Source organism: Acanthopagrus latus, chromosome 24 (genome assembly GCF_904848185.1).
Source record: "Acanthopagrus latus isolate v.2019 chromosome 24, fAcaLat1.1, whole genome shotgun sequence".
Taxonomy (NCBI): Eukaryota; Metazoa; Chordata; class Actinopteri; order Spariformes; family Sparidae; genus Acanthopagrus; species Acanthopagrus latus.
Window position 1 is genome coordinate 6,893,000 of NC_051062.1, and position 25,960 is coordinate 6,918,959.

The window sequence follows — 25,960 nt, forward strand, 5'->3', positions numbered from 1 at the left end:
AATAAAGCTCCAATTAACCGTGTGTTTTCATTGTTAGTGCCTCTCTTCAATTTGTCTGACTGAATAGACTAAAATAAACCTCAGCACTATTCGCTGTAGTTAGCTGTTATTCATAATATGGAGTTATTTCCCCCCACAAAGCCCTGTGCTGCAGATGCACACATTTCTGACATTCTTATCTCGCTCTGTCCTCACAGTCAGATTAGAACTCTCATTTGGCGCCTCCCTGATTCCCATCAACTCGGAGAAACGTCATTGTTTGGCTCTTTTTGAGGTTTACTGCTGATCCAGGAGCTGCCGCCTGTACTTTTGTCGCGAATTGCGCAAATCATCAGCACACAAGAAGCATTTGATCTCCAGTTCCCTTTGATTCCTTTGGAGAGGTTTGTTTTTTCTTGCTTTTTTGTCATTTTTTTGTGGAGGATTTTGTGGCTTTCTTTGGCATCTTGAGCCTCATACATGCAAAAAAACCAAACAAAAAAAAAAAAAACACAAGCAGTTCGAATTTGTTTGGATGCTCATGTTTTCCGGGGAGTGCTCATGTGAACAATGTGCAACCTTTTCTGAGGAAAAAAGCTAAACTCGCATGTGGACAGCAGCCCCCGACATCCACCCAATTTGCTGCTGACACGTGCCCCTTCAGGTGATCAGGTCATATTTCACCGCACATCTGAGGGATTTCAGCCTTCGAGTCAGCGGTCGGGGTGAAGAAAAGTCCACAGTCTTCCTCTGCTGCTGAATAACTGTCGCTCACACTCATTCTCTCCAGCACACACACGCAGCTATACAACCGTCGACTCGCTCTCCCTGTCCTTCAGCTGCACACCCACGGTTGTCATGACAACAGAGAGGCTAATCTCCAGTGGGGGGGGGGGGGGAAGAGAGAGAGAGAGAGAGAGAGAGAGAGAGAGAGAGAGAGAGAGAGAGAGAGAGAGAGAGAGAGAGAGAGAGAGAGAGAGAGAAAACGTGCCTCTGAGAATGAGGACCAAATGTGATAAAGAGATGCAGTGCATGTGTGTTTTGGACAAAATTGTGTGTGTGTGAGAGAGAGAGAGCAGCAGGGCACGTGTTTGTGATGTTGAATCCATCACTTTCCCTCATTTTTCCTCCTCCTGACCTTGAAAATCCCTCAGAAAATCCCTTATCCAGTTCCTCCTCATGACTTCCTGTTGTAACTCCTAAATGTTCCTCTTCTTCTTCTTCTTCTTCTTCTTCTTCTTCTTCTTCTTCTTCTTCTTCTTCTCCTCAATAATCTGTCTATCCTCTCCTTCCTGACTCCTTATTTCTCCCTTTTCTGTGGCTTTATCTTCCACGTCTTCCTCCTTCTTCTGCTTCTGACACACCCTTTTCTTTCCTCGAACAATTCCTAAATCTTCCACTCATCCTCTTCCCTGCATTCTTTCTGTCAGTCTCTTCATCCCTTTGGAAAGCTTCAGCCTGAATCATCCTCTCTCTCTCTCACTCTCTCACTCTCTCACACACACACACACACACACACACACACACACACACACACACACACACACACACACACACACACACACACATTCATTCCTCCTCTAATTCTTAAATCCACCTCTCTTTCTCTATAGGCTCTCAGCTTTCCAGCTCCCCTAGTTCCTACCCCATCCTCTCTCTCTCATGTGCACACACACACACGCACACACAATGCACGCACATGTCCATCCTTGTTTCTCACATTCCCAAATCCTAAATGCTCGCCTAGCAGGGATCGCACACACACTGGCACACACACATATGTTCCGGATGATTAGGCTGGCAGAGCCACAGAGCAGTCAGCCCACTGGAGGGGAAGATGATGATGGAGGGATGGATGGAGAGTGTGAGGGGATGGATGGATGGAGTGAGACGGGATGGATGGATGGATGGATGTCAGATGGTAGTAATCTCATTTTTGCTGGAAGCAGAAAACTAGTCGTCATCACAGGGAAACAATCACCCTGAGTCTATATGGCGCAACTGCACGACCCTTATATTCGGAGCGCGTGCACGTGCGCGTGCAGATGTGGATTCGGGGTTGAAGTTGCCATCCGATAGAGGGCGGAGTGAGAGAGAGAGGGAGAGAGAGAGAAAGAGAGAGACAGTGAGGAGTGGGGAAGCTGGAGCTGCAGAGGGCTGGAGCTGCGGAAAGGAGCGGAGCGGACACGGGCTGCAACGGATGCCGGGAACCTGCAGCCTGAGAGCGGGGGGAGCGAGAGGAGGGAGTCGGGGGTCCTGACCAGAGAGGCTCATACTAGCACGAGTCGTGGTTTGAGAGTCCGTTGGTGTCCAGCGCGCCCACACACACACACACACACACACACATCCACACACACACATATCCACACACTCATACGTCTTAAGAACAGCGGGAGATGCATTACGTCATAGCCTCCCGTCGCCCTAGATGACCGCGCGCGCAGGACGGGATGATGCGGGGCTGCTGGACTACAACTGATTCCGCTGCTGCTGCTGCTCGCGAGCGCCCGGTGGCGGTGTCTCGAGCGGACGAGGAAGAAGGGGAGCCGCCGTCGCGCGGCCGCCGGCTCTGATGGCTCCTCGCGCCCCGGGCGGGAAAGAGACACAGCAGTCGCCGCGGTGCGAGAGGGAAGGGGACAGCGGGTATCTGGGAAGTGACGTGGTAAACGCGCCCCGCGAGCAAGCAAAACGGTGCGGTTGTCGTGCGTTTCGCAGGAGGGCAGGAGCGGGAAGGGGAACATGGCCGCGCAGTCGGACGGCGGCAAAGCCGGGGTCGGGTGCGGCGGGGGCGGTTTCGCCCAGCTGTACGATGTTGATGCCGAGGAGCCCCTGGACTCCGCCGCGATCCACATCTGTCAGTGCTGCCGCACCTCGGCTTGCTACTGGGGCTGCCGCTCAGCCTGCCTCGGCTCTCTCCTCGGTGGGGGCCAGCCGACCGGAGGGGTCGGCATCCGGGAGACTCACTGCCCGCCCCGGGAGCAGCTGTGGCTGGACTGCCTCTGGATCATCCTCGCCCTCCTCGTCTTCTTCTGGGACGTTGGCACGGACCTTTGCCTGGCGCTGGACTACTATCAGAGGCAGGACTACCTCTGGTTCGGCCTCACTCTCTTCTTCGTGCTGGTGCCGTCGGTGCTGGTCCAGATACTGAGCTTCCGCTGGTTCGTTCAGGACTACACCGGCGGGGGGCTCGGGGAGGTGGAGGGGCTGACCAAGCGGGGCACGGTGGCTCTGGGGTGCCTGTATCCCGGCAGGGACCGCCTGCAGCTGGCCACCATCTGGCTGTGGCAGGCCACCATTCACATCCTTCAGCTGGGACAGGTGTGGAGGTAGGAAGGTGGAGGGGAGGGCACACAAAACAACAGGGCTCACCTGCTCCTGACCTGTCAGCACACACTCTCCCTTTAGCTCTCTCTTTCTCTCTCTCTCTCACACACACTTAGAGGTGCACTATGTAGTTTTTGAGAATAATTTTTAATCAGAAGAGAAGGATCTTGTAGAAACAAACTCTCTTTGTTTCCACAAGTGAATAAAGAAACTGACTTTTGTGTTTTACTTTGTTTTTATGTGGCGGACCCTGCCACCTCTCTGACGTCAAACAGTGTTCAGACCTTACTTTCCTCTGAGAACAGCTTGTTCATTCACTCATGGAAAAGAATAACCACTCCTGAGTTTGTTTCATTACCTCATATATCAAAACTCTGAGTTTCTAACTAGACAGTGCTCCTTTTAAAGCCACTAATGGATGGAGAGGGGTGTCCACTCGATGTTGCTGGATGGAGGGGAGAGCCTGCTTCACAGTGACAGGCCAGCAGGAAGAGGAACAGGGGCTGACAAGACAGGGACAATCGGACAGAACGTGATCCTATTTCACTGTTAAGACTTCTTTGAGTTTCTTCTTCTTTAGTGGGTCACCTACTGCAAAAGTTAATTCTGCGGCTCATACTGAACAAAAAGAGCTGGACCGATGGCTGAGAAGGGTACAAATCACTGACCCTGTCTACTTCAGCTGGAAACTGTAACTCCTGTATTCACCTAAAGCCACATCCAGAGTGTGTTTTTGGGGTCTGACTGCTGTCCATGGTGCTGAAGACACTTCCAGCACCATTGACAGGGGTCTGAGTCACTTCAGCTGTGGGACGGACTCAAAGCTATGTGTGTGTGTGTGTGTGTGTGCATGTGTCCCATGCTCGTCAGCGTGTGTGTGACTAGTGGAAAAACGGTGTCACGGCTCTTCCCATGAGTGTCAGCAGGCATGGAGAGTACAAAGAGGCAAAAGCATCTGCGCTTCTGGCAACACATCACCCTCTCCATCTCACTCTCTCTCTCTCTCTCTCCCTCTCTCTCTCTCTCTCTCTCTCCCTCTCTCTCTCTCTCTCTCGCTCTCTCCCTCTCTCTCTCTCTCTCTCCCTCTCTCTCTCGCACACGCACACACACACACACACACACACACACACACACACACACACACACACACACACACATATATATACCATACACACACTTGGACATGGGCAGGTGCTAATTGTGGTGCTAAAAGCATTGGCGGGGAAAAAAAACCAAAACAGAAACACACATACACACTTCTGCTCCCACACACACACACACGTCCGTACGTTCTTTGCTCTTGTCGTTTTGTGTGGCTTTGACAGCAGATGTTGTAGTAGTAGTAGCAGGAGTGTGTGTCTATGCGCTCATCCTCTGTCCCCCCCCCACCATCCCTCTCTCAGAGAAGACTCCTTAATGGTCTCCACACTTGCCTCTGGGCGGGCAACGGGGACAGTAATGAGTGTGTGTGTGTGTGTGTGTGTTTGTGTGTGTGTGTGTGTGTGTGTGTGTGTGTGTGTGTGTGTGTGTGTGTGTGTGTTAACATCCTGTTGTGCTACTCCTCTGCTTCTTTGGTTGTAGGGTTAAAATCAACCCCCACACAAACACACACATGCACACTCGTCCCACAATCTCCATTCACCCCACCCAGTCGCCACCCCCATGAGCCTGCGGAATGGACTCTCCCACCTGGAGGAAGTGGAGGGGCAGAAGAAGAAGGAGGAAGGAGAAGAAGAAGAGGGAAGGGTGGGGGAGGGGGGGTGTTTGTAGCAGAGGAAATGGTACCGCCTGATTGAGACGGATCGCTTAGCGATGGAGAGAGGGTGAGGAGGGACATGGAGGAGGGAGGAAAGGTTGCACAGTGTGAGTGAAATGGGGGAGGGGAGCAGAAAGAGAGCGAGAGGGAGAAGGAGGAGTGAGAGTGGTGGGGGGAGGGTGCAGGAGTGGAGGATCTACTGTATTCGATACATATGGTTTGAAACCCTCCACGTCTTTAAGGCGATGAGTGGCCGTAGGGGTTCGGCTGCCGCGCCGCACAGCGAAGCCTTGATCCCTAAACCTGAACGTGAACACAAGGACTTCCTGTTTGTGGATTTGAAAGAAGCCAAACAAATGGTGCTGGTTGTTTATCCTTCACTGCTCTTGAGTCAAGGACAAACATAATTTCGGTGTTTGGACCTTATTTTAAAGCTAAGAATTCCATCAGTCCAGCTTTAAATGGTTCGTTTAGAAGAATGAGGGCATATGAAGAAAAGCGTGATAAGGATAGGTCGGGATATATAGGATGGTCCTCGCCTGGAGTGTCTGTGAAATACACAGGAAGTCAGGATGGATAAAATGAAAAAAAAAAAACACTTAAAGGAACAGTTCACTCAACATTTTGAACACAGTCATTAACTGCTCACTTCCATGCTGATGGAAAGTCAGGTGAAGTGTCATAGTCTGGAGCTTCACAGCAAAGCAGCATTGCAGCAAACTCCTAAACCACTGGAGTAGGTGGGGACTTGAAAAAACAAAACAAGAAAACACAGTGAATGGCTCCATACAGCCCATCGGACGATAATCCAAGTATATGGACGTCCAGAGATACAAAATTGATTTGAAAAGATGTTATCCACACCCTTTTCAAAGCTTCAGTGTAGCTGCTGAGCCAAAGCAGTGACGTGCAACCTCTCTGAAGTGTGTGCACGAACTTGTCGCATATCAAGGGTGTAAAAAACATCTTTTGCAAATCAATTTTGCATCTCAGAGCTTCTGCAGAGCTTTATGGTGTTCTTCTATGTTTTAAAACAAGTCACCATCTACTTTAAGAGAACGCCACAACACTGTTTTGGTGTGAAACTCCAGAAATGTTGGAAGTCGGAATGGATAACTTCCTGCTATAGACGTGTGTATTATCACGACAAGGGGAAATAGTTCAAGAAACACACTAATTCTGGAATACACCCACTGTGCCATCAGAGCAGACATGGTGGAGCACATGGTCACAAGTATGGGACAGATAAAGCAGTCCCTATCCCTGCCACTACATCATTAATTAGCCAGGAGTGCTCCCCTGATTGGCAGCATGTGTGGATGTTGATGCCCGGCCTCCACATCACATCAGCGGGTCCCTCTAACGATACGAGGGTCGTGTGCGTGCACATGTGGGCGTTTTCACATGGTCGGTGCATTATTTATGTTTTGTCAATTAAGCTTCTGTGTTTTGAACCAGATGGCTGTAATAGCTGTTCATACAGAGCCATGCATAATGTAGAAGGGCGTGCACACACACATGCAATAACACCCATGTACATACGGGGGAAGCAGGAGGATATCAATGCACACGTGCATATACACATACTGTACATGCCTACACGCACACACACACTCCTAGAGTGCCCTTAGGCATTTTCAATTCAAATCGCTGCTTGGTTACCACCCACGTGTACTGTACTTTGCCAGATGTAGATATCCACTTAGTATGTATGGATCTAGATGTTATTCATGAAGAATTTCTATCAATACTCAGACCATAATGAAGGAAGAGTTATTTACAGTACAAACTCAGTTGGGATATAAGTCATAGCTTTTGGAGGTGCTATTGTTTTGTCGATCAAATTAAGCAAAAGTATGAGATTAAGTTAATATTTACTATCATGTTATATCATACATATAAGGGTGAAAAAGATATGGTTTGGAGGAAGAAACTATAAGGCTGATAACTTGTATGGCAGTATCACTTATCAGCACTTTTACCTGTCCCCCCCTGAAGGTACATCAGGACCCTGTACCTGGGCATCATGTCGCGTCGACAGAAGGAGCACCAGCGGCGCTGGTACTGGGCCATGATGTTCGAGTACGCGGACGTCAACATGCTGCGGCTGCTGGAGACTTTCCTGGAGTCGGCCCCTCAGCTGGTCCTGCAGCTCTGCATCATGATCCAGGAGAACCGAGCCGAGACGCTGCAGTGTGGGTGGAGCGCAGACTACACTAGCCCACGTCCTGCCACATTTACAAACCTAACACCGTGTTTTCATGTTGCCCACGAAGCACACACACACACACAAACGAACAGCTGCACAAACAGTAATTAGCAATTTGCACACATCACGCTCGGTCATTTGTGGCTGCAGATGGTGCTGCTTTCGGATTTTCACACTGTTTTTTTTTTTTGTTCAGGTAGTCCAAGAAAGAAAGCACAATCGTAAGTGTTTCGGGGGATGTGCTAGCCAAAGTCCATCAGCCTCCTCTTCCTTACTCATCCAGGCAATGTCTCATCTAGGCGGCCACCCACAGGTGTTATTCATCCCTATCAATCTGCAGATTTGGGACACCTTCTTTAGTTTGATGCGAATATGTGACTAGCACAGGGGGTGGACGTACACAGCAGCAGGGACATCAAAAATAACTTTATACTTCAGCGTCATCACCAAACATTTTTGTTGTGTCACACACGACTTCTTATTTAACAATATGCTCACATTGTTCGCCAAAAACGCCTCCAGTGACTCATAATTATTTTGTGCTTTTTGTCTCAGCCGTGACTGTGCTTTGCTCTGATTGTCTCCTCCTCATGTCCTCCTCTCTGTAGGCATCTCCTCCCTGGGCTCCCTCTTGTCTCTCGCCTGGGTCCTGGCCTCCTACCACAAACTCCTGCGAGACTCCCGTGACGACCAGCGCAGCATGAGCTACCGCGGGGCGCTGCTGCACCTCTTCTGGCGCCTCTTCACCATCTCGTCCCGCGTCCTCTCGCTTGCCCTCTTCGCCTCCCTCTTCCACATCTACTTCGGCATCTTTGTGGTGGTGCACTGGTGCGCCATGGCCTTCTGGGTGGTGCACGGAGGCACCGACTTCTGCATGTCAAAGTGGGAGGAGGTGCTCTTCAACATGGTGGTCGGCATCGTCTACATCTTCTGCTGGTTCAACGTGAAGGAGGGCCGGACGCGCTACAGGATGGTGGCGTACTACACCGTGGTGCTGGCTGAAAACACCATCCTCACCGGGCTGTGGTGAGTTAGAACAAGTAGCTACGAGCATCATAGAAATACCATCCACCACTATGCAGCTGTAGAATCAGTCAAAGATCTTTCTCTTCTGATTAAGATTTCTTCTCAAAAACTACATAGTGCGCCTTTAAGTATTGTAAACCTACTAACTTAGGTATGGCAAGGTTCAGCATAGCTTAAACAAAGCCTCAACTGCTTTCGTACACCACAGAGACTGTTTCCTTAAACAAAATTAAAAGTTAAACAGCTATTAAAAAAAGTGTGGGTTTTAAAATCTCAAGAGAGTTAGCTTCCCTGAAGTAACTTGGAGTTTATTCCAAAATAAGTGGAAACGGTAGGGAAAAAAATCTGCTTCCTGTGGACGTTGGTTAGATGGAACTGCAAACTGTTGGCTATATGGAGAACGCTAAAACCCATAGCGTTTTCAGCAATCTAGAACATCTCTAAATGTTGTCATAGGTGGATTAAACTGCCTTTTAGGAAGTCTTTTAACCTCCATTGTTCCATCTTCCCACCTAAGAGTAATGAAAAACTGCCTTGGCCTCCAGCTCACATTTTAGAAATTGATCTTGAATGATAAGTTGGTATATTTGTCTTTCCCCATGAATAAGTTCTGTAAAAATAGTATCGTGTGTTCACCCAAAGCCTGATATAATTCCTCATTCCTTATTCCTCTGTGCCATGGCTCTCACTTGTCCAAAACTATAAAAAAAAAAAAAAAAAACAACACATGAATGAGCCACACTGTTGCACTGGGCAAGACACATACGGTTGTTTATTTTGATTCCTACCCACTTATGCAGCCCTGCTGCCCAAAAATATTCACCAGAGCACCAAATGTGGATTGATCCGCCGCTGAAAATAGTCCCAAACAAATACACTGTTTAGTGTGAGCAATATTTGCTAAACATTGCCAGGTTGTTTCAGAAAGTTATTTGGACACTTTCACAACAATGAAAGTTTTTATTTGTCACCTGCTTTTAAAGTAAGTGAATAAACAAGCTGTTCTCAGTGGAAAATAAGGTCCCAGAACAGTGTTTGATGCTAGAAAGGTGGCAGGGTCTGCCACACGTAAACAAAATAAATGAAATTATGTTGGCCTTTGAGGTCAGTTTGTTTATTCAGTCATGAAAACATTTTGTTTATGCTTAAAATCTCTTACTGAGGACTGATGACGATGATGTTTCTCTTCTGATTAAAGTTTCTTCCCCAAAACTACAAAGTGAGAGTACTTCTAACCCCGTGTGTCACCACCATCCTGCAGGTACGCCTACAGAGACCCAGCACTGACTGACTCCTACGCAGTCCCAGCGCTGTGCGGCGTCTACCTGACGTTTGCCGGTGGCGTCCTTGTCATGCTGCTGTACTACGGCTTCCTGCATCCTGCCACCACCCACCTCCAGCCGAGCCCCGCCTCGTCCTGCTGCGCCCAGCTTCTCTGGGGCCTGCCCCTGCCCCCGTCAGCCCCACCCACAGCCCCACCCACCCCGGCCCACATGACAAAGTCACAGACAGAAGAGGATGTGGCCGAGACGTGTCTCCCTGTCTTCCAGGTGAGGTCGGCGCCCCCCACCTCCAAGCCCGAGGGCCCGCTGATAAAGATCGACATGCCCAGGAAGCGTTACCCAGCTTGGGACGCCCACTACGTAGACAGGCGCCTGCGGAGGACTATAAACATCCTGCAGTACATAACGCCGGCCGCTGTGGGTATCCGCTACCGTGACGGACCCCTGCTGTATGAACTCTTACAGTATGAGTCCTCACTCTGACACAGACATGTCCACACACATAAGCACATTCGCACCATTAAAAGACATGTAGACCTATGGGTGTTCAGATTAAGAGAAGATTTAGAAACCCAGTCTCTCACACACAATGTGGCACTTGATGTAAGCACACAGAAAAAAGCAATCTAACATACTTTGACGAGCACACACTCACACAAACATTCACACACACGCGCAGACACACACGCACATTCCTTGCAGGCACCTACGACCTGTGAGTCCCATGGCCATGACTCAACAAGCTGCTTCAGCGAGAGTCCATCTCTTTCTCTCTTTATCCTTCTGTCTCTCTATCTCCAACTCCTCTGATCCCTCCTCGTCTGTTCCCATTGATATAATTTCACACGTCCGCGCTCCGCCGTTGAGAAAAACAAAACAGAACAGAAAAAACGAGCGCCAAAGTTTCACTCTGGAGTCTTTGACCACCGCATGCTGTTTACGTTGCGTTGCTCACACGTTCACGGGTTTCAGTAGACTTAAAAAGATGTGACACAAAGAACGAACAAATGTCACTTTTAATAAAAGGAGTTTGTGATCTTGTCGTTAGTCTAGTCAAACGGTAGTGTATATATTTTCTATGTACAGAGGGGATGTTTTTTATGTACCGTTACGTTGTTGGAGACAGAGCAGCAGGGCACGTCGGTTTTTGGAGTTGGTTGGCGAGGTCACCGAGGAGTGTAGCAGAGCATGATGGGAAAGATGGAGATAGATGGAGAGAGTATTGGCAATTTAATGCGCACTGGAAAAAAAATCTAAATATCATCTGAGGATTGAGCTGCAGTATGTTAAAGGAATAATTTGACATGTCGGAAAATACATGCATTTGTTTACCTGCCAAAAAAAATGGAAGCTTAGCTTCGTGGCTACAGCTTCATACTTAACCTGAGTGATAAAAAGAGTGATGTTAGATTTCAAATCTATTTAGATTTCTAAAATGTCAATTTATTCCTGTAAGAATGCTAACACTTAAGCATACACTATATTAAGGGAGAGTTAGCTACATGAGCTCAACATGACATGTTGTAGCAGCTTAAAAACAGACCCAAAAATCAAGATAGTGAAGATCTGAAACTATGTTTAAGAAAAAATACAGTGCCAACAGTTATAGTACCTAAAAAGTTCTAAAAACAAAACTAGCTAAATAGGCTATGCTGGGTGAGATATTAGCAGAGATACAGTTTTAAATGCTATAAATGAACAGGCTAAGCACTAAAAAACAACCCTTTTCATTGTCAATATGTTGTAGCTGCTTTCTCTAACTTTAAGCACATTGTATGTTAAGGTGTTAGCATGGAGCTAGAGCTAAAAATCCACTGAGGACAGATGATCTAAATGTTATATTTGAAGCTTAATACTTAAATACTTAACCAAGTGATAACATAGTGGTGTCAAACTTCTAATCTGTGTCTTTGCCAGAAAGAAAATAATAAAATTTCTCATGCTAACACTTGAGCATACAGTATATGATGCAAGAGTTAGCAACAGAAGCTGTAAATACTGAAAACATGAGAAGAAAACACCCACAAAGTTGGCTAGCTATGTTTAACATTTCATTTTGTGCCAAAATGGCTGTTCCCGGTGTGTGTGTGTGTAGGGGGTCTTACAATTGTTCTCCATCATTTCCTGTTATGCTTCGACAGGTCGCCCGTAGTTGCAAATGCTTTGTTGCGTAGGTTTACTTTGCTAGGCAATGAAAAAAAAAAAGAGAAATTGTCTCCATATTTTCAACAGACAGAGTGAACGCAAGACTAATTATTTTTGATCTACCAGCACCTACCAGTGTGTGATGTCTTAATCATGTTGGTCCCCCGCTAACAGGGTGCTGCCACTGAAGCTCATGTAAAACAATTTTGGATTTCAATCGTCCAAGCACGCTCGATGAGTCGTGCTGACAAACGTCCAACACCAGCTCCTCCAAAGCCACCCACGGCTGAGCTGTGATGTATGGCTCATTATTTATTTTTTTGTTTGTTTATCCCTGTAATCCAAGCTGTTACATTGGCAGGCGATAACAAATGAGCCAAGATATCAGTCATCGGCCCCCGTCAGCGGGAACGTTGATCCTGAAATCACACACCTTAACACTGCGTGGCGGCGTGTGAAAACGAAGGGTTTGGAAGGTGGTGAAAGTATCTTCGCCATCCAAAGCTCCACACCCCCTCTCCAGTCCCATGTCTGTGGTAGAGCAGGTGAAACCCGGCCATTTCAAATGGTGCAGTTATAAAAGATGAACAAAAACACACATGCTTCTTCTTATTGCTGCTGGCAAAAAGGATCAGACAGGACAAGATAAAAACATATATTGTATTTGCGGGCGTGTGAAGAGTGTTTTAAAGGGGTAATTTAACATTTTTGGTGGGAGGAATCCTTTTTTCTTGCCCAGGTCTCTCAGGTTGTAGAAAAAGTTGCCTTCTCGTAAGGATGAAACCATAAGTTAGGGCTGAAACAGCATCTTGATTGGTTAATCGACAACACCTGTGATGATTGATAAGTCAGTGATGAAGCAAAAATGCCCCTTTTTTCAGCATCTTAATTATGAGAATTCACTCCTTCTCTCTGGTTTATATCATTATAAATGGAATACTTTTGGATTTTAGACACATATCGATCAGTGGTTTCCAGTCTTTTTGGCTCATGACCCCTAAAGAGAGTACTCTACCGATTCAGCATTGCAAACCTATAACATGTTTGACTCACACTTGGAAAAAAGGGATCGAAATTGATGCAGCAGAACTGTTTCTTTTATTCCCACGAATTCCTCTATTACCGAAATACTCTTCCCTGTCAAAAACCTGGTGCCTACAATATAGCCTGAAGCTGCTGTCTTCAGCACAACTGATGGTAAAAGGGACATCACCTTAGGCATTTTATCAGTAGTGCTCCCCAAGATGTGTAAACAAACTTTGATGCTGTCAAAATCCTGGCAAAGTCTACATGCTACCCCTGAGCGCTGCTTGGATTGTATCTAGTGATTGGGAACAATAAAACAAAAGCCTATTTATTTATTTTATCTGAAAATGTTTAACGACCTGAGGAGATCAAATTATTGAGTAATTCATGGAGGAGAAAGCAATCGACAGCCATGCTCACCCCCATGTTGGGAACCACTATTACAGACTGAATGATTGATCAATTAAAGGTTTAATGTGTAGGATTTAAGAAAGGTTTTATGGAGGATCTATTAGAAGAAATGGACTATAATAATGTTGTTAATGTTTTTTAAGGTTTAATCAATTTAAAGGTGCAATATATAAAAAATAACCAACTGTCAAATTCATACTCCAAACAAATGGGGGCCAGCATATCACCAGATTTAGCTTCTGTTAGCTTAGTTAGCAATGCAACAAGGGGTAGTGCTGTTGTTTACTGTCAGAGGAAAGTGTCCATGGGCTGGCTAGTTAGCATGCTAACAGACGATATGTCTGTTATACAGTAAGTAGTCTTTGACATAATGCCAAAACTGACATGTCTTTACATTCTGTTGGTTAGTTATGTATATGTATATGTAAGAATTCTACTTGTTAGCATTTAAGAAAATAGCTTAGCTCCAAATATCAACAGAATATGAAGACATAAGTTTTTGAATTGTGTCAAAGATGACTGTGTATTATGTTGCAGAGACGTCCGCTGAAGGTAGCATGCTAACTAGCTCATCTGTACTTTTTCACAATACAGTCCTGAGCTCCCAGACCTGAAGGCTAGCTGCATGGCTAACTAAGCTAATGAACTAATGTGGTGATAATGGTGATAATCTGCCCACTATTTGTTTGGAGTCATTTGTTACATTTTATGTTTTTTAGTGGCCAACATGGTAGACGGTTATATGCAGCTAAATCCTACACACTGATCCTTTAAACAAAAACAAAAAAAAGTGATCAACTGATTATTTCAACAAGAAAATAATCATTTGTTGCCTTTGTAGTTACATTTTTCGAGGCAAATGTGGCAGGTTAAAAAAGGAAACAACAAAAATGTTAACATATCCCTTTAAGTCTGATAACGTTAGCGAGCTTACATTACTTTTCCGTGGTGCTAGCCGATTTGAAAAATGAAAAGTCAAATCAGCTAATTTGCTGCAAACTGGCAAGTAGATCCGACAGAGGCAGCAGCATCGGTGTTCATATGGTGCAACACGCTACAGAGTCAATTGGCTGCTAATCCCACTTCATATGGTGCAAATACGAAGACACACATGTACTTATGGTGCAATAAGGGCAGATTGTCACTTTGAATTCTATGGTGCAACTTGAGTACTGCCTTCAGTTATCGGCCAAGGCTGTGCCAAAGGCTCCGTCCAAATGGACAACTGCTCTTCCTGTCCTGCAGAAGCTATGCAAGTCTCCGTCGCGAGGAGATGTGCTTAGTCTACACTGTCACAAAACACACACACGTACACACATAGTACACGCACACACACACACACAGGGTTTTCCTCCACTGCAGGGAGATGTGCTAGTTAGCACACACATGCAGACAACGGGATGCATCCCTACCTCACCGCTTGAACACACACATACACGAACACTCACACACACTAATGTCCAATAATCCCTTACCCCTTTATAATTTGGGAACAATATTCATATGGTGCTATTGAGTAAAGCTGGATGGTTTTTTTGTATTGTCGTGGTTACAGTGGTGTGAAGAATTTAGCCAAATATGTTTTAGAGTGTTTCACATCCAGACTGATTGGACGGTTGTGATCCAATCAGTCTGCGTTTCCTCATGTAGAGAGTGTGCATCAAAAACAGCAGCACCTTCCGCCTCGGAGAAACTAATGATGCCTTATCCGCTTGATAGAAGTGGAGGTGGATTTTTTTTTTTTCTTTAAGCTATCCGATGAACTCTAGGAGGGCGGTGCTGATTTTTTTTTTTTTGCCACACTCTGATCAGAACATGCATTGTACATTAAGCATGGGTTCAGTGTTTCCAGAGCACAGAAATCAAAGAGGGAGACGGCGAACTGTGTTAGCACGTCGTCCTGAGAGACTGAACATGTGACATTTAGAGAACATTTTTCTGTTCGTTCCACAAGATCGTGCTCGTGAATTTCTTGCATGAATGTTCTCAGATTTTCGAGGGGAAATGTAAGTGGTCACCGCGCAGGCTTCGAGGGTTTTTGAAGAGTCACGGCTTCGTATGTGCTTCTGGGTTGTTAAAGGGAGATTTATGTTGCAGCTGTCCCGCTAGCTTTCTCCCTAGCGCTGACCTCTTGACCTTTTTGACCCAAACCATGGCCCCTTTGCACCCAGAGCTCCAGCCAGTCACGGATCAGGTTCAACACAGCCAAATCAGGTCTGACACAACCAAAAAAAAAACCAGTTCTTTCTTTACAAGGAAGAATTCGTGTGTGGCATTCAGACTCGGCTGTAGCCTCATAATCAAACTGCAGGTATCATCTCTATTGTGTTTTGTTTTTTTTGTTTTTTTTAACGAGAAGTCACAAACCCACACCCCGCAGTTGAGTCTAAACGCCACAGATGAAATGTTCCTTCCTTCACACTTAAAACCCCAGAGCCTTAGCCAGGCCCGCTCTGTCAGAACGTAAAAAATCCAGTCAGTGTTATTGTATGGCTACACATCCACAGCTATGCAAGGTTCTGGGCTTGGAAAACCTTTACAAAGAAAAAAAAAAACAACCACATCACTGTTTTCGTAGAATGCTTTTCCTTATTTTATTTCAGTTGTTTTTTTGAAACAAAGAGGTGAAAACAAACAAGGGGCACTGTGTAGTATGGAGAAGAACTGAAAAACTAAACAAGCTCTTAGAGGAAAATAAGGTCCCCAGAACACTGTTTGAAGCTAGAAAGGTGGCAGGGTCCGCCACATGTAAACAAAGTAAAACAATATGAAAGTGCGGTGTCCTTCAAGGTCAGTTTGTTTATTCAGTTTATTCAGTCGTGAACAACAGACAACAAAGAGAGTTTGACTATGAAGATTTTTGATTCTGTTTCCCTAATACTACACACTGCTCCTTTAACATGCAACAATGCAAACACCATTTGTTTACATCTCTCGAAACCTTTTGTTTATGATAATTTGTCAATGTACGCTTGATCCCCATCAGAGTTTGTATGCTGATGGGTTTAAAAATGTGTCGGGAGGAACAGTTTGGAGAAGGGACGCAACCTCCCGACAGAGGAATGTGCAAAAACCAGAAGGGTGTTTTTATTTTCTTTGGATCAACACATAAATGTTCCACTATCAGGGTCTGCAAAGCATATGAGGCCTGTGTGTGTGTGTGTGTGTGTGTGTGTGTGAGTGAGTGCTAGGTATGTGTCAGTAATGCTTCATATGTTTTTTTTTTTTTTTTTCTTCTCAGACAGTTTTACTTGCCTGGTCCGGAGCTGTGAAATTCTAACTATTACTCATCACGTTTTTTTTTTTTTTTTTTGTAGAAATCGAGGCCAGACGCTAAGCTGTTTCTGATCTCAGACCAGTTTCTACCAGATCTGAGTCCGACGACCATCGAAATCCTTTTAGAGGCGCTTGGTTGTTTTGGGACAAATACTAGAATTCAATCATGGGGGGAAAAAAACAAGTCGGAAAGGATTTCAGTGGTTTGACTCAGGTGTGGACACTATAAGCACAGGGCAGGGTCAAATTAAACCTTAATGTGGATGTATCTATAAGACGTACCATGAGCTTTTTATTTTCTTGGGGGTCATGCTTTTCTACTGTGTTCTTCAGCTTGGGAAAGAAAAAAAAAAAAGTAGCTCTAGAGAATTCGATGTGCAAAAAGTACCTTTTTTCTTTTCTCGTGGTTGGCATTTTGATTGTAAATACCTTTTCCTGGTAATCCTCCTCGGTTGGATCTATGTTTCGATGAGTTCGCTTAGATGGCTCTTTCAAATGTACTGATAGTAAATGTTCTTTATAAATATCCAGAATGTAAGGCGAGAGGAGAAAAATAAGGCTTAACTGGAAAACTGTTTTTTCGTAGGAGTCTGTGCCATCGTGTTGTCTTGAGTATAAGCACACTGATTTTAGATCTGTAGGCAGGATGGAGTCTCTGGAGGTGATCTGCCAGACAGCCACAACCAAACTTTGGTTCCGTTTCTCTGACCAGACAGGTCACACTTGTCTCTTGTATTCCTGATGAGCACCTATGATAATTCTTAATTGTTCTGCAAAGAAAGACCATCAACACAAGCGGTAAAAATCTTTGTAATTGATGATTTTAAACCCTCATGTGTTGTGTTCAAGTGCTCAAAGAGTCATCACTCTCTTTCTTGTATGCTGAAGCTGTAGCCAGCGATCAGTTAGCTTAACATAGCACAAAGAGTTGAAACAAAGGTGAAACAGGTAGCTAGCTTTGGTATAAGTTTAAAAAGTTGGCCGTAGACTTTGTCTGAAGACATTCCCTATTTACATACAATAGAATAATTATCCACCATGTTATATGAGAACCTGAATTGTGCCTGTCAAAATGTAGGCTATCCACTATATTGTGGTCTCAAAAATTCCTCATTAGAAGGAAAAAAAACGGGAAGCTAATGTATCCTGGGTGTCGCTTCATATATGGCGTACAAATAGTATTAATCTTCTTATATAAAAAACAAGTTCTGGGAAAAAAAGTTTCACTTGTTCCTTAAACCAAATATCCACACAAAAAAGTTAGTTTAGCTGAAAACTGGAGGCAGTGGGAAACAATTAGCCACCTCCCAGCATCTCCAATGTCTCAGCTTTAGCATAGAGACATGAGAGTGGTTTCAATCTTACCCAAGTATTGGCTTGAATACCTTCCCTAATGTCAAACTATTCTTTGAAAATGTTGTATTTTTTTAATGGTATATTTTTCAGATAAAGTTACATACAGTGGTGGCAAAAGCTGATAGTTGAGTGAGAGAATATGATTTCTTGTCATTTTTGGGAACCAACCCTTTAAGAAACAATTGGAGTAATTCAGGAGTCATGTGATCGTTCGGCTCCGGACATGGTTAGAAAGCTTGGTAAGATGGTCACATTTGCAGGTGCAGCTACATGCCAATAAACAGTTCAGTACATAAGCACATATCTCAAACTTGTCTGGCTGACATCTCCTGACTTCACTGTAGAAAACGATGGCTGCCGTCATCAAACCGTGTTCAAAAAAACCGCTCCTGCGTCAGCTCATACAATCACTGTTCAGGAATCCTCTGGTCTCCGAGGGATTCCCAGAATTCACACCGAATGTTTTCCGACCAACCACAAGCGGAAGAGAAATGAGACGACACCTTGTGTATCTCGTTTGTCGTGTATTCTGTCTCTGCGATAGTGTTCAAAGCATTCGGGGGAAGAGTTGAATGATATTTTCAAATGGCTCCAGGTGGCCAGCGTTAGGAAATGTGTTATTTTTGTTACAATACCTCCTGAAAATAAAGTCTATTTATCTGTGAAGAGACAAAGATTTACAATAATACAGATGACATAGAAATTATGACAGATTTTAAATGATGTAAAACAGATATAAATGAAACTATGTACAGTTCATTTGGTTTTGAACACGATACAGAAAATGTATATGCGTCAGTATTGAGTTTGATTTTATATATTTACCATTTTATTACATTGTAATGTTGTGACTGCGATGGAGAAAAAAAAAATATAAAGGAATATAAATTAATTTTTCCAAATGTGTGTCGCTTCTCCTTCACATTTAGGGACGCTCGATGTGGATCACGACACAAGACATCAGGTTTTCAAATCAGCTTTATTTTAGTTTAACAGGCCAGGCAAGATTTGCATAGTACCATAAGGATTGTTTCAAACGCATCAAAACTGGAACCTTACTGTACAACAGGAATATGAAGGATCAAACACAAACAGAATGCAAAGATGCTGCTTAAACACATAAATAGGGACTTGTAGCAGGAAGCATAACACACACACATAAATAAATGCATGAGCAATATATACATATCAATAGATACAAGCATGGAGTGGCATGCTAGCAGCACTGCGCTGACACATGAAGCTGACAGGTATTTTTTATTTTGATTATCAAGAAATCCCTTCCCTTGCCAGGCAGTTGGGTTTGCGAGAATCCATCTGGCCAGGCTTCAAGTTATATGCCCGTGGCTTAACCACAGTGGTTCGGACCTATGGGTGTCCTATAAGGAACTGCTGGGAGTGATTTTAAATGTGACAACAGCTAAGAGAGGCTTGTCCGCAGACGACTATGGCGGCACCCAAAGAAGTTAGATTATGGTGGAAAAGCTGTTTCAGCACTCATCCCAACCGGCTCTGTGGCTGCTACCTCTGCCGGCAGCGCTCTCCTAACGTCGATCTGACTGGTTGAAGTTATAGACAAATGAAACATCCAATCACACGCCTGTATTTTTTAAAAAAGAGTATTCAAATGACTTCTTCAGATGGTATCCACAAAAATCCCACAAAAAGACCAAAATCAACAATGTGTTAGTGGGTCTGTGAATACTACTGTAGACGTAACTCTTAAAAAAAAAAAAACGATTCAGAAATATATTACTGCATCTTTGTGAAAACATTAAATAATTTCCTGAAACAGCACAACACTGTAGCTCTTTAGCAAACGTGACTCAAATAGTAAAAATACTGCATTTGTATGGGACTACTTACAGCTGCGGATGAATACTCATTTCCTGCTGCTGAGTATTTACAGCGGGGGGACGTTGTTAAGTGGACGGAGTCGAAATAAACTACATTGCCCACATTCATTATAATCAAGGCATCTTTTACTCAATGATGTGTATTAAATGGCTGTGAAACAATGGAGCTCTATGGCACACAGGGTTTATCAGAGGTTGGATATGCACACAATGCCTGTTCATAGGATGCACTGATTGTTGGCTTTGGTCTTTTCATAGGATTTGTTGATCGTACAAAAACAGGCACCATCAGATAATTATGTCTATAAAAATGAATTGTCAGAGCTTTAAAAGGAGCACTATGTAGTTTTGGGGAAGAAATTTAAATCAGAGGAGAAAGGTCTTCATTTCTCTTTATGCCTAAACAAACTAAATAAACAAACTCTCTCGGTTATATGTGGCGGACCCTGCCACCTTTCTAGCTTCAAACACAGAACAGCTTGTTTATTCAGTTATGGAAACAACTGATAATTCTGAGTATTATTTTTGACCTCATTTATATTGTAAACATTAAAATTCAGAGTCTGAATTACTTCTCCAAATCTACATAGCGCCCATTTAACTCATTATGTCACTTTGACATTCTATACTTTTAAATCCAGCCAATCCAGTGTATCATTCAGAGGGTGAATATCTCGTTGGAGCATCAGTTGTGCTTCTTAAAAACAGTCTTTGGTACAATTCATATACATAATATAAATATAGAATGGATACCTGACACACCTACACTTACTTACTATCATTACCTATTACATTAGAAGTTAGTAGTTTCAATGCAGATTTCAAATTTCAGTCCTTCAGTGTAAATCTGGATGAAAAGAAAACATAGGAGCTCACACAGACTCAGATATCAGTGTAATGGATCAACCAAAACAGTAACAAAAGTAACAGGGAATATTCTTTCAAGTTTTCCTCTTCATTTAAAACATGGCCTCAGTGTGACAGATAATGAATCTTAAATGAGCCAATGGCTCCCTCTGCTGACATAAAGTAACACTACAAGTACAAAATAAAGGAAAACACAGATACAAAATAAAGTTCTCTGTAAAAGACAGTTCCCACAGAAAAAAAAAAAATATATATATGTATCTTCATTTAAACTCCCACAAGACAAATTATTAATCTCAAAGTTATCAACCTGCTTCCATAAAGTGTCGAATATTTCCTCAAAATAAGTTACATTCCGTAACAAAACACCAGTGGCTTCTTGTTGCATTTTCAAGTCTATCATCACAGTAACTTCACAGAGAATCAGTAACAACAATAGCATTTACTTTCTCCCGCAGCTGTTTCTACAGCAGTGTACAACTCCACAGCAGGCTTCTGTCTGTCTGCAGGCTTTTAAATAAACAGGGTTTTTTGTTGTTTTTTTTCACTGCACATACATGTATGTATGCACACAAATGCCAGAGGGAAAGGTAAGGGAGCGGGGTTACCTGCAACCTGTCATGTACCGACTGCAGGACGAACAGGTGACACAGGTGTATGTGTGGTGACCAGTTCTGATTGGTTTACTCCAGCAGAGGGTTGTCGTCGTCATCATCAATCTGCAGCCTCTGGAAGGGCCGGGGCCCCAATGAGTGGCGTCTTCTAACCGACCAGAACAGAACTGAAGAAAAAATAGATAAAAGTTTCCCACGTACAACGACAAGTTTCAGTTTTGTCAGTGTTTCTACTGAAACTGAGCAGAGTTCTGTTAACAACAGCTAACCACAGCTCGCCCTGCAGGTATAAAACCTCAAGTTTCCTGTGTAAACCCTACAGTGTGTGTTAACATTGACATTTCACCTATTTAACTGGAATTCTAAAAAGATCACTCGCTTTTGAACACACAGAGAGGCGTTTCTCGAGCAACATGAAAAAAAAAAACCACAGGTGGTAGTCTATCATGGGTCCCCTTTTTATTCTCTATTTAACATTAACTGGCTTTTAGCTTCTTAAATGTGAGGATTCACGTTTGCTGGTCATCATTTATGATAAATAAATACTTATACGCTTGTCTACACATTACGCCATGCTACTTACAAATATAATGTTGCAAAACTCTGGAACTTACCAGTGACTGTAGTGAGTAGCAGCAGGACGCCCACCACCAGGCCAACCATCACAGGAAGCTTAGACGGGATCTCAGCAGCCAGCAGTAACTGAGCATGGGCCAGGGTGCCGTTGTTGGGCCGCGGGGGCACCGACAGCAGGTGGCATATGAGCGGGTAAATGTCCACGCTCTGTAAAGACTCCATTCGATAGTTCTGGCGGAAGCTGGGCCCCGTCGCTGCCAGGAAGGGGTGCATGCTGTGCAGGGCGTTGTCGTAGCCATGATTGCCCACTGAGGGAGGGAAGGATAGTAAGAGCACTGTGGGTTAAGATCCTTTGCGACGGATGTTTACTTATAAATAGGAATATTTCAGTGTTGTGCCGGTGTCCAAACATTTCACAAACACTTCTGTAAAGACTTTTAGTATCTGTATTTGATAATAAAGGTGCAACATGTAGGAATTTTAACTCTCAAATATTAACTAGAATTGTCAACAGATGTGACAACTGAGAGCAGCACAGATGACTCTGCTATTACAGTACTGAGAGGACAGTTAAGAGGCGTACATCTTTCCAGCTTGTTCCCTCGCTGCACTATAGTCCAGCCCTCATCCGCAATCAGTATGATTAGCGGGATGCGCTCGTTGTTCTTGTAATGCAGCCTTTCGGGGATGTCCTTTTTCATGTATGCGGTCATATTAGGATGGCAGCTGCTCAGATTTTTGAAGACGGCCTTTGGGTCTGCAAAACACACACGCAGGAATACTGTGAGCAAAGGGATCATGACATCTGATTGGGTGATAATACAAAATTCAGAATAGTTTAGATTTTTCTATAAGCGATTAAATAAAGATGTGATTACCTGAATGTGGCATGATGGTGGCCACAGGTGTGAGCTCGATGCCCATGTAGCTGTCCGGACGGACACAGTCGTCCAGCCGTATCATGCGGTCAGGAGAGCACTGGGCCATGCCGTGGTCACTGGTTACTATGACGTTGATGTGACCCCAGAGGCCGGCCTTCTTCAGCTCTGAAACCATCAGGCCAATGTTGTCGTCCACCTGATCGCACACAGAGAGCCACAGCCATCAACAACTGCTGCCACTGAGCCAATTTCGTTTCCCATACATATGCTTTACTTGCAGGGTAAACGTGAAGGCTATCACCTCACAGGCCAAACATAGTTCATAATAAACTTTTGTTCGACTGGCTTATTATTGAACGTCACAATACATTTAATCACACAACACACGTCACACGCCATGTCATCACCACATCCAAATCCACCACACGCACATATTCCTAGCCTGTGGGAAACACTAACCTCTTTCAGCACTTTGCTCATTTCAGTGGTGTTGTCTGGGCCAAACCTGTGACCTGACTGGTCTGGCTCCTCCCAGTAGAGAACTGCGAACATGGCTCCTTGCTCCTGGTGGAACAGTGTTCATGATACAGAGTGTCAGACAACATCTATCCTCCTCAGGCCTTCAAAATAAAAATCCCTTTTCCTCTGAAGTGGCATGAACACAGATTTAGCATAACATTACATATGAAAGTTTGGTCACTAAAGTAACTTTTCTACCTTTCCGTCTGCCTGCATCCACTTTGTCACATTCCCCAATCGCTGCCGGAATGTCACGGTAGCGTTGTAGGGCATGAAGTGTGTCGCTGTGCGGTTTCTGATGACAATGTTGGAGCCGGGCCACATCATGGCCACCGTCTTGTAGCCAGAGTCCAGCGCTGTGAGCCAGAGCGGCTCCGCCTGGCTCCACCACATCGGGTCGTTGCTGTGGGTGGCGAAGGTCTTGTTGCTGGCGGGATCGTACATGTTACTGGCCAGGATGCCGTGAGACTCAGCGTATAACCCCGTCACCTGGGAAGGAAACGATGGCAGTCACTGTTGGTTTTGTTTTGATCGTCACAATTCAATTACTCCTTTAAACAGCAGGAGCAGCATGTTTACCAGGCTGTAGTGGTTGGGAAACGTCTTGGTGACGAAGACATTGGCGAGCTCCTCCACCAGGACCCCCTGGCTGTACAGACTCTTCAGGTTAGGCATGGGGTACGTCTTCAGGTAGTCCGCCCGAAAACCGTCGAATGACACTAGCAGCAGTGGAGGAGGACGTTGCTGAGGTCTGTTGTCTCCTGTGGCAAAAGCTCTGATGCCACACAGGAAGCCCAGCAGTATTTTTAGTGACATCCTGGAAAGGTGCGAAGAAAAACCGTTATCGAGAAGACAGAGAGTTTCCGGCCATGTTAGCAGCTCTGTGAGGCACTTATCCTAAATGTCAATGTGGGGTTTCACATTCATCTAAACTGTCATGAGACGTATCAGCCAGGCTTAAAGGTAAAGCCACAAAAAAACAAAAACAAAAGGAGAACTGAGAGCAACTGCCTGCCTGTCTAGACAGCAACATAACCAACCAATTATCATTCTCATTTTCAGATCCACACAGAGAGAAAGTGACTCCCTTAATGCGTCGCTGAATTGCTCGCTTTTGTGCTGTAGGAAGTAAAACTTTGTGGTTTCTTCTTTCTTCATGATGCCCAAGCCACAAAGTTACAACCAATCACATGCGATGCATGGACACACATTTGTTTGCTGTGAGTCACACAGTTGGTCCAAGCAGTGGAGGAACTGGTTGTGGCAGATGCTCACTGTAGTTTTGAGGTTTCTATCAAATGTTTCTTATGTGTGCCAACTGGACTGTGTAGATGTTGTTAAGGGTTCTAATTTCAACATTTTTAACTATGTTGTGTGTTTTTGTCTGTGCATTTTGTTTGTGCGTAACCGTCTTATTTATACAACATATAACAGAATTTGTCTTAAAAGGTGATAATAAGTTGCGAGGAAGTCTTTTAAAAACTTTATAATCACAGTTGGGTTGGGTCTGAGTTAGGGCTTATTCCACATACTTCTAATCAAGTATAACTGGTTTACTGTCTCAATTGAGGCGGTTAAGTAATTCAATTCAGCTCAGTGATCTCTAAGACACATGAAGCTGAGGCAAACCTAAATAAATTAAATTGACTGCGGAAAACACTTTGGATTCAGCTCCACTGAATCTAAAATGAGATGAGATTAGACAGATAATGTCTTATTTATCCCTGTCAGTCTCTATATTTGATTACTTCAGTCTGTCACTCCTGCCTGAAATGAACCTCATATGTTGAAGTAAAGTCACATTTGTGTGTTACTTTGCACTGTCTCTCACTACATGTTAATTTACAAAATTAACACATACGACAGGTGAAAGACCCATCCAACCGGGCTGTCAACTTTCTCCAGCAACACTTCAACCAGGAAGTCACCGTTCTCGATGAAATAGTAATAACCGAGGACATGTTAAGAATAATGAAAACCCATGAAAAAATAAAGAATGAAACCGCAAGAAAAAATACGGAATGAAAATGCAGAATGTCAGATGTGTAATGAGCAACATAAATTGTTTTATTTTCACTCCTAGCGAAAGGAGCCGGTTAGCGGTTTGCTAAGCTAGCTTGCTAATGTTACACCGGTCACATTATCCGAAAGTTTGTTTTTAATAACCTTACCTGGTCGAGGTGTGACAGGCAGCTATCCTTCAGACAGTACTGTTGGAGAACTTTTCCCTTCTGCCTATTTTCTTGGCAACATCATCAATGGACTTCCTGAATGTACGCCAACACTGACATGTTGTAGAGCCAGTGACGATTATTTTCATAAACTTCCGTGCGGGCATTTCAAAATAAATCCCTCCTTGGAGCTTAACATACGGAAATACAAAGAAATATATTATGTGTGTCATATATTGTTATGTTTCCAATAGAGTCAGCAGTAAAGTTGGTAATGTATGATTAAGATAACCTACCAAGTTATAGATATTGTTTCATATATACGTTTAATAACACCATGCTTTTAGTTTGACGTAGCAACGGCGCGCCTACATTCTTGTTGTCGCCGCCTTGACGTAACAGTCGACAGACGCATTCACTTAAATGCTAATTAAAGCAGCCAATCAGCGTTCACTAATAGTGAACCTGTCACCTCACAATACCTCATTGAGAAAGTGTTGCCGTTGATTTTGCTTTATCAGAAGCGCATGATCAACTCCAACACAATACCTCTCAGCATTACATCAGAGCACGGTCTAGGAATTCACCAGGCATGCATGTTGTTCCCATCCCATGCAATTCCATGACAAGCTGATCCAAAAGTATAAACTTTTATCTCGGAATCTTACACACAAGAATACAAAGT

General features: G+C 44.1%; 2 protein-coding genes across 5 annotated transcripts; one reads left to right on the plus strand and one right to left on the minus strand.

Annotated features, from left to right (window-relative positions):
- Positions 1–1,209: 1,209 nt before the first annotated feature.
- On the plus strand, positions 1,210–18,677 carry LOC119015477 (XK-related protein 6). Of its 4 annotated transcripts, XM_037091495.1 has the most exons (6): positions 1,211–3,305; positions 7,058–7,254; positions 7,469–7,489; positions 7,877–8,294; positions 9,556–9,994; positions 16,477–18,677. In XM_037091495.1, the coding sequence occupies exons 1-6, from the start codon at positions 2,719–2,721 to the stop codon at positions 16,642–16,644; spliced, it is 1,830 nt and encodes a 609-aa protein (XP_036947390.1). In that variant the 5' UTR covers positions 1,211–2,718; the 3' UTR covers positions 16,645–18,677. The 4 variants fall into 4 exon arrangements, with proteins under 4 accessions (XP_036947392.1, XP_036947390.1, XP_036947391.1 ...); XM_037091497.1 differs by lacking the exon at positions 16,477–18,677 and having other exon boundaries at positions 1,210–3,305; positions 9,556–10,629; XM_037091496.1 differs by lacking the exon at positions 7,469–7,489 and having other exon boundaries at positions 1,217–3,305.
- A 74-nt stretch (positions 18,678–18,751) lies between these two features.
- Positions 18,752–25,432, minus strand: enpp4 (ectonucleotide pyrophosphatase/phosphodiesterase 4). The gene is made up of 8 exons (XM_037091515.1): positions 25,276–25,432; positions 23,684–23,921; positions 23,303–23,593; positions 23,045–23,149; positions 22,583–22,781; positions 22,288–22,461; positions 21,743–22,012; positions 18,752–21,295 (listed from the first exon to the last, which is right to left on the minus strand). Exons 2-8 carry the CDS (start codon positions 23,918–23,920, stop codon positions 21,198–21,200), a joined length of 1,374 nt encoding a protein of 457 aa, XP_036947410.1. The 5' UTR covers position 23,921; positions 25,276–25,432; the 3' UTR covers positions 18,752–21,197.
- Positions 25,433–25,960: the final 528 nt, after the last annotated feature.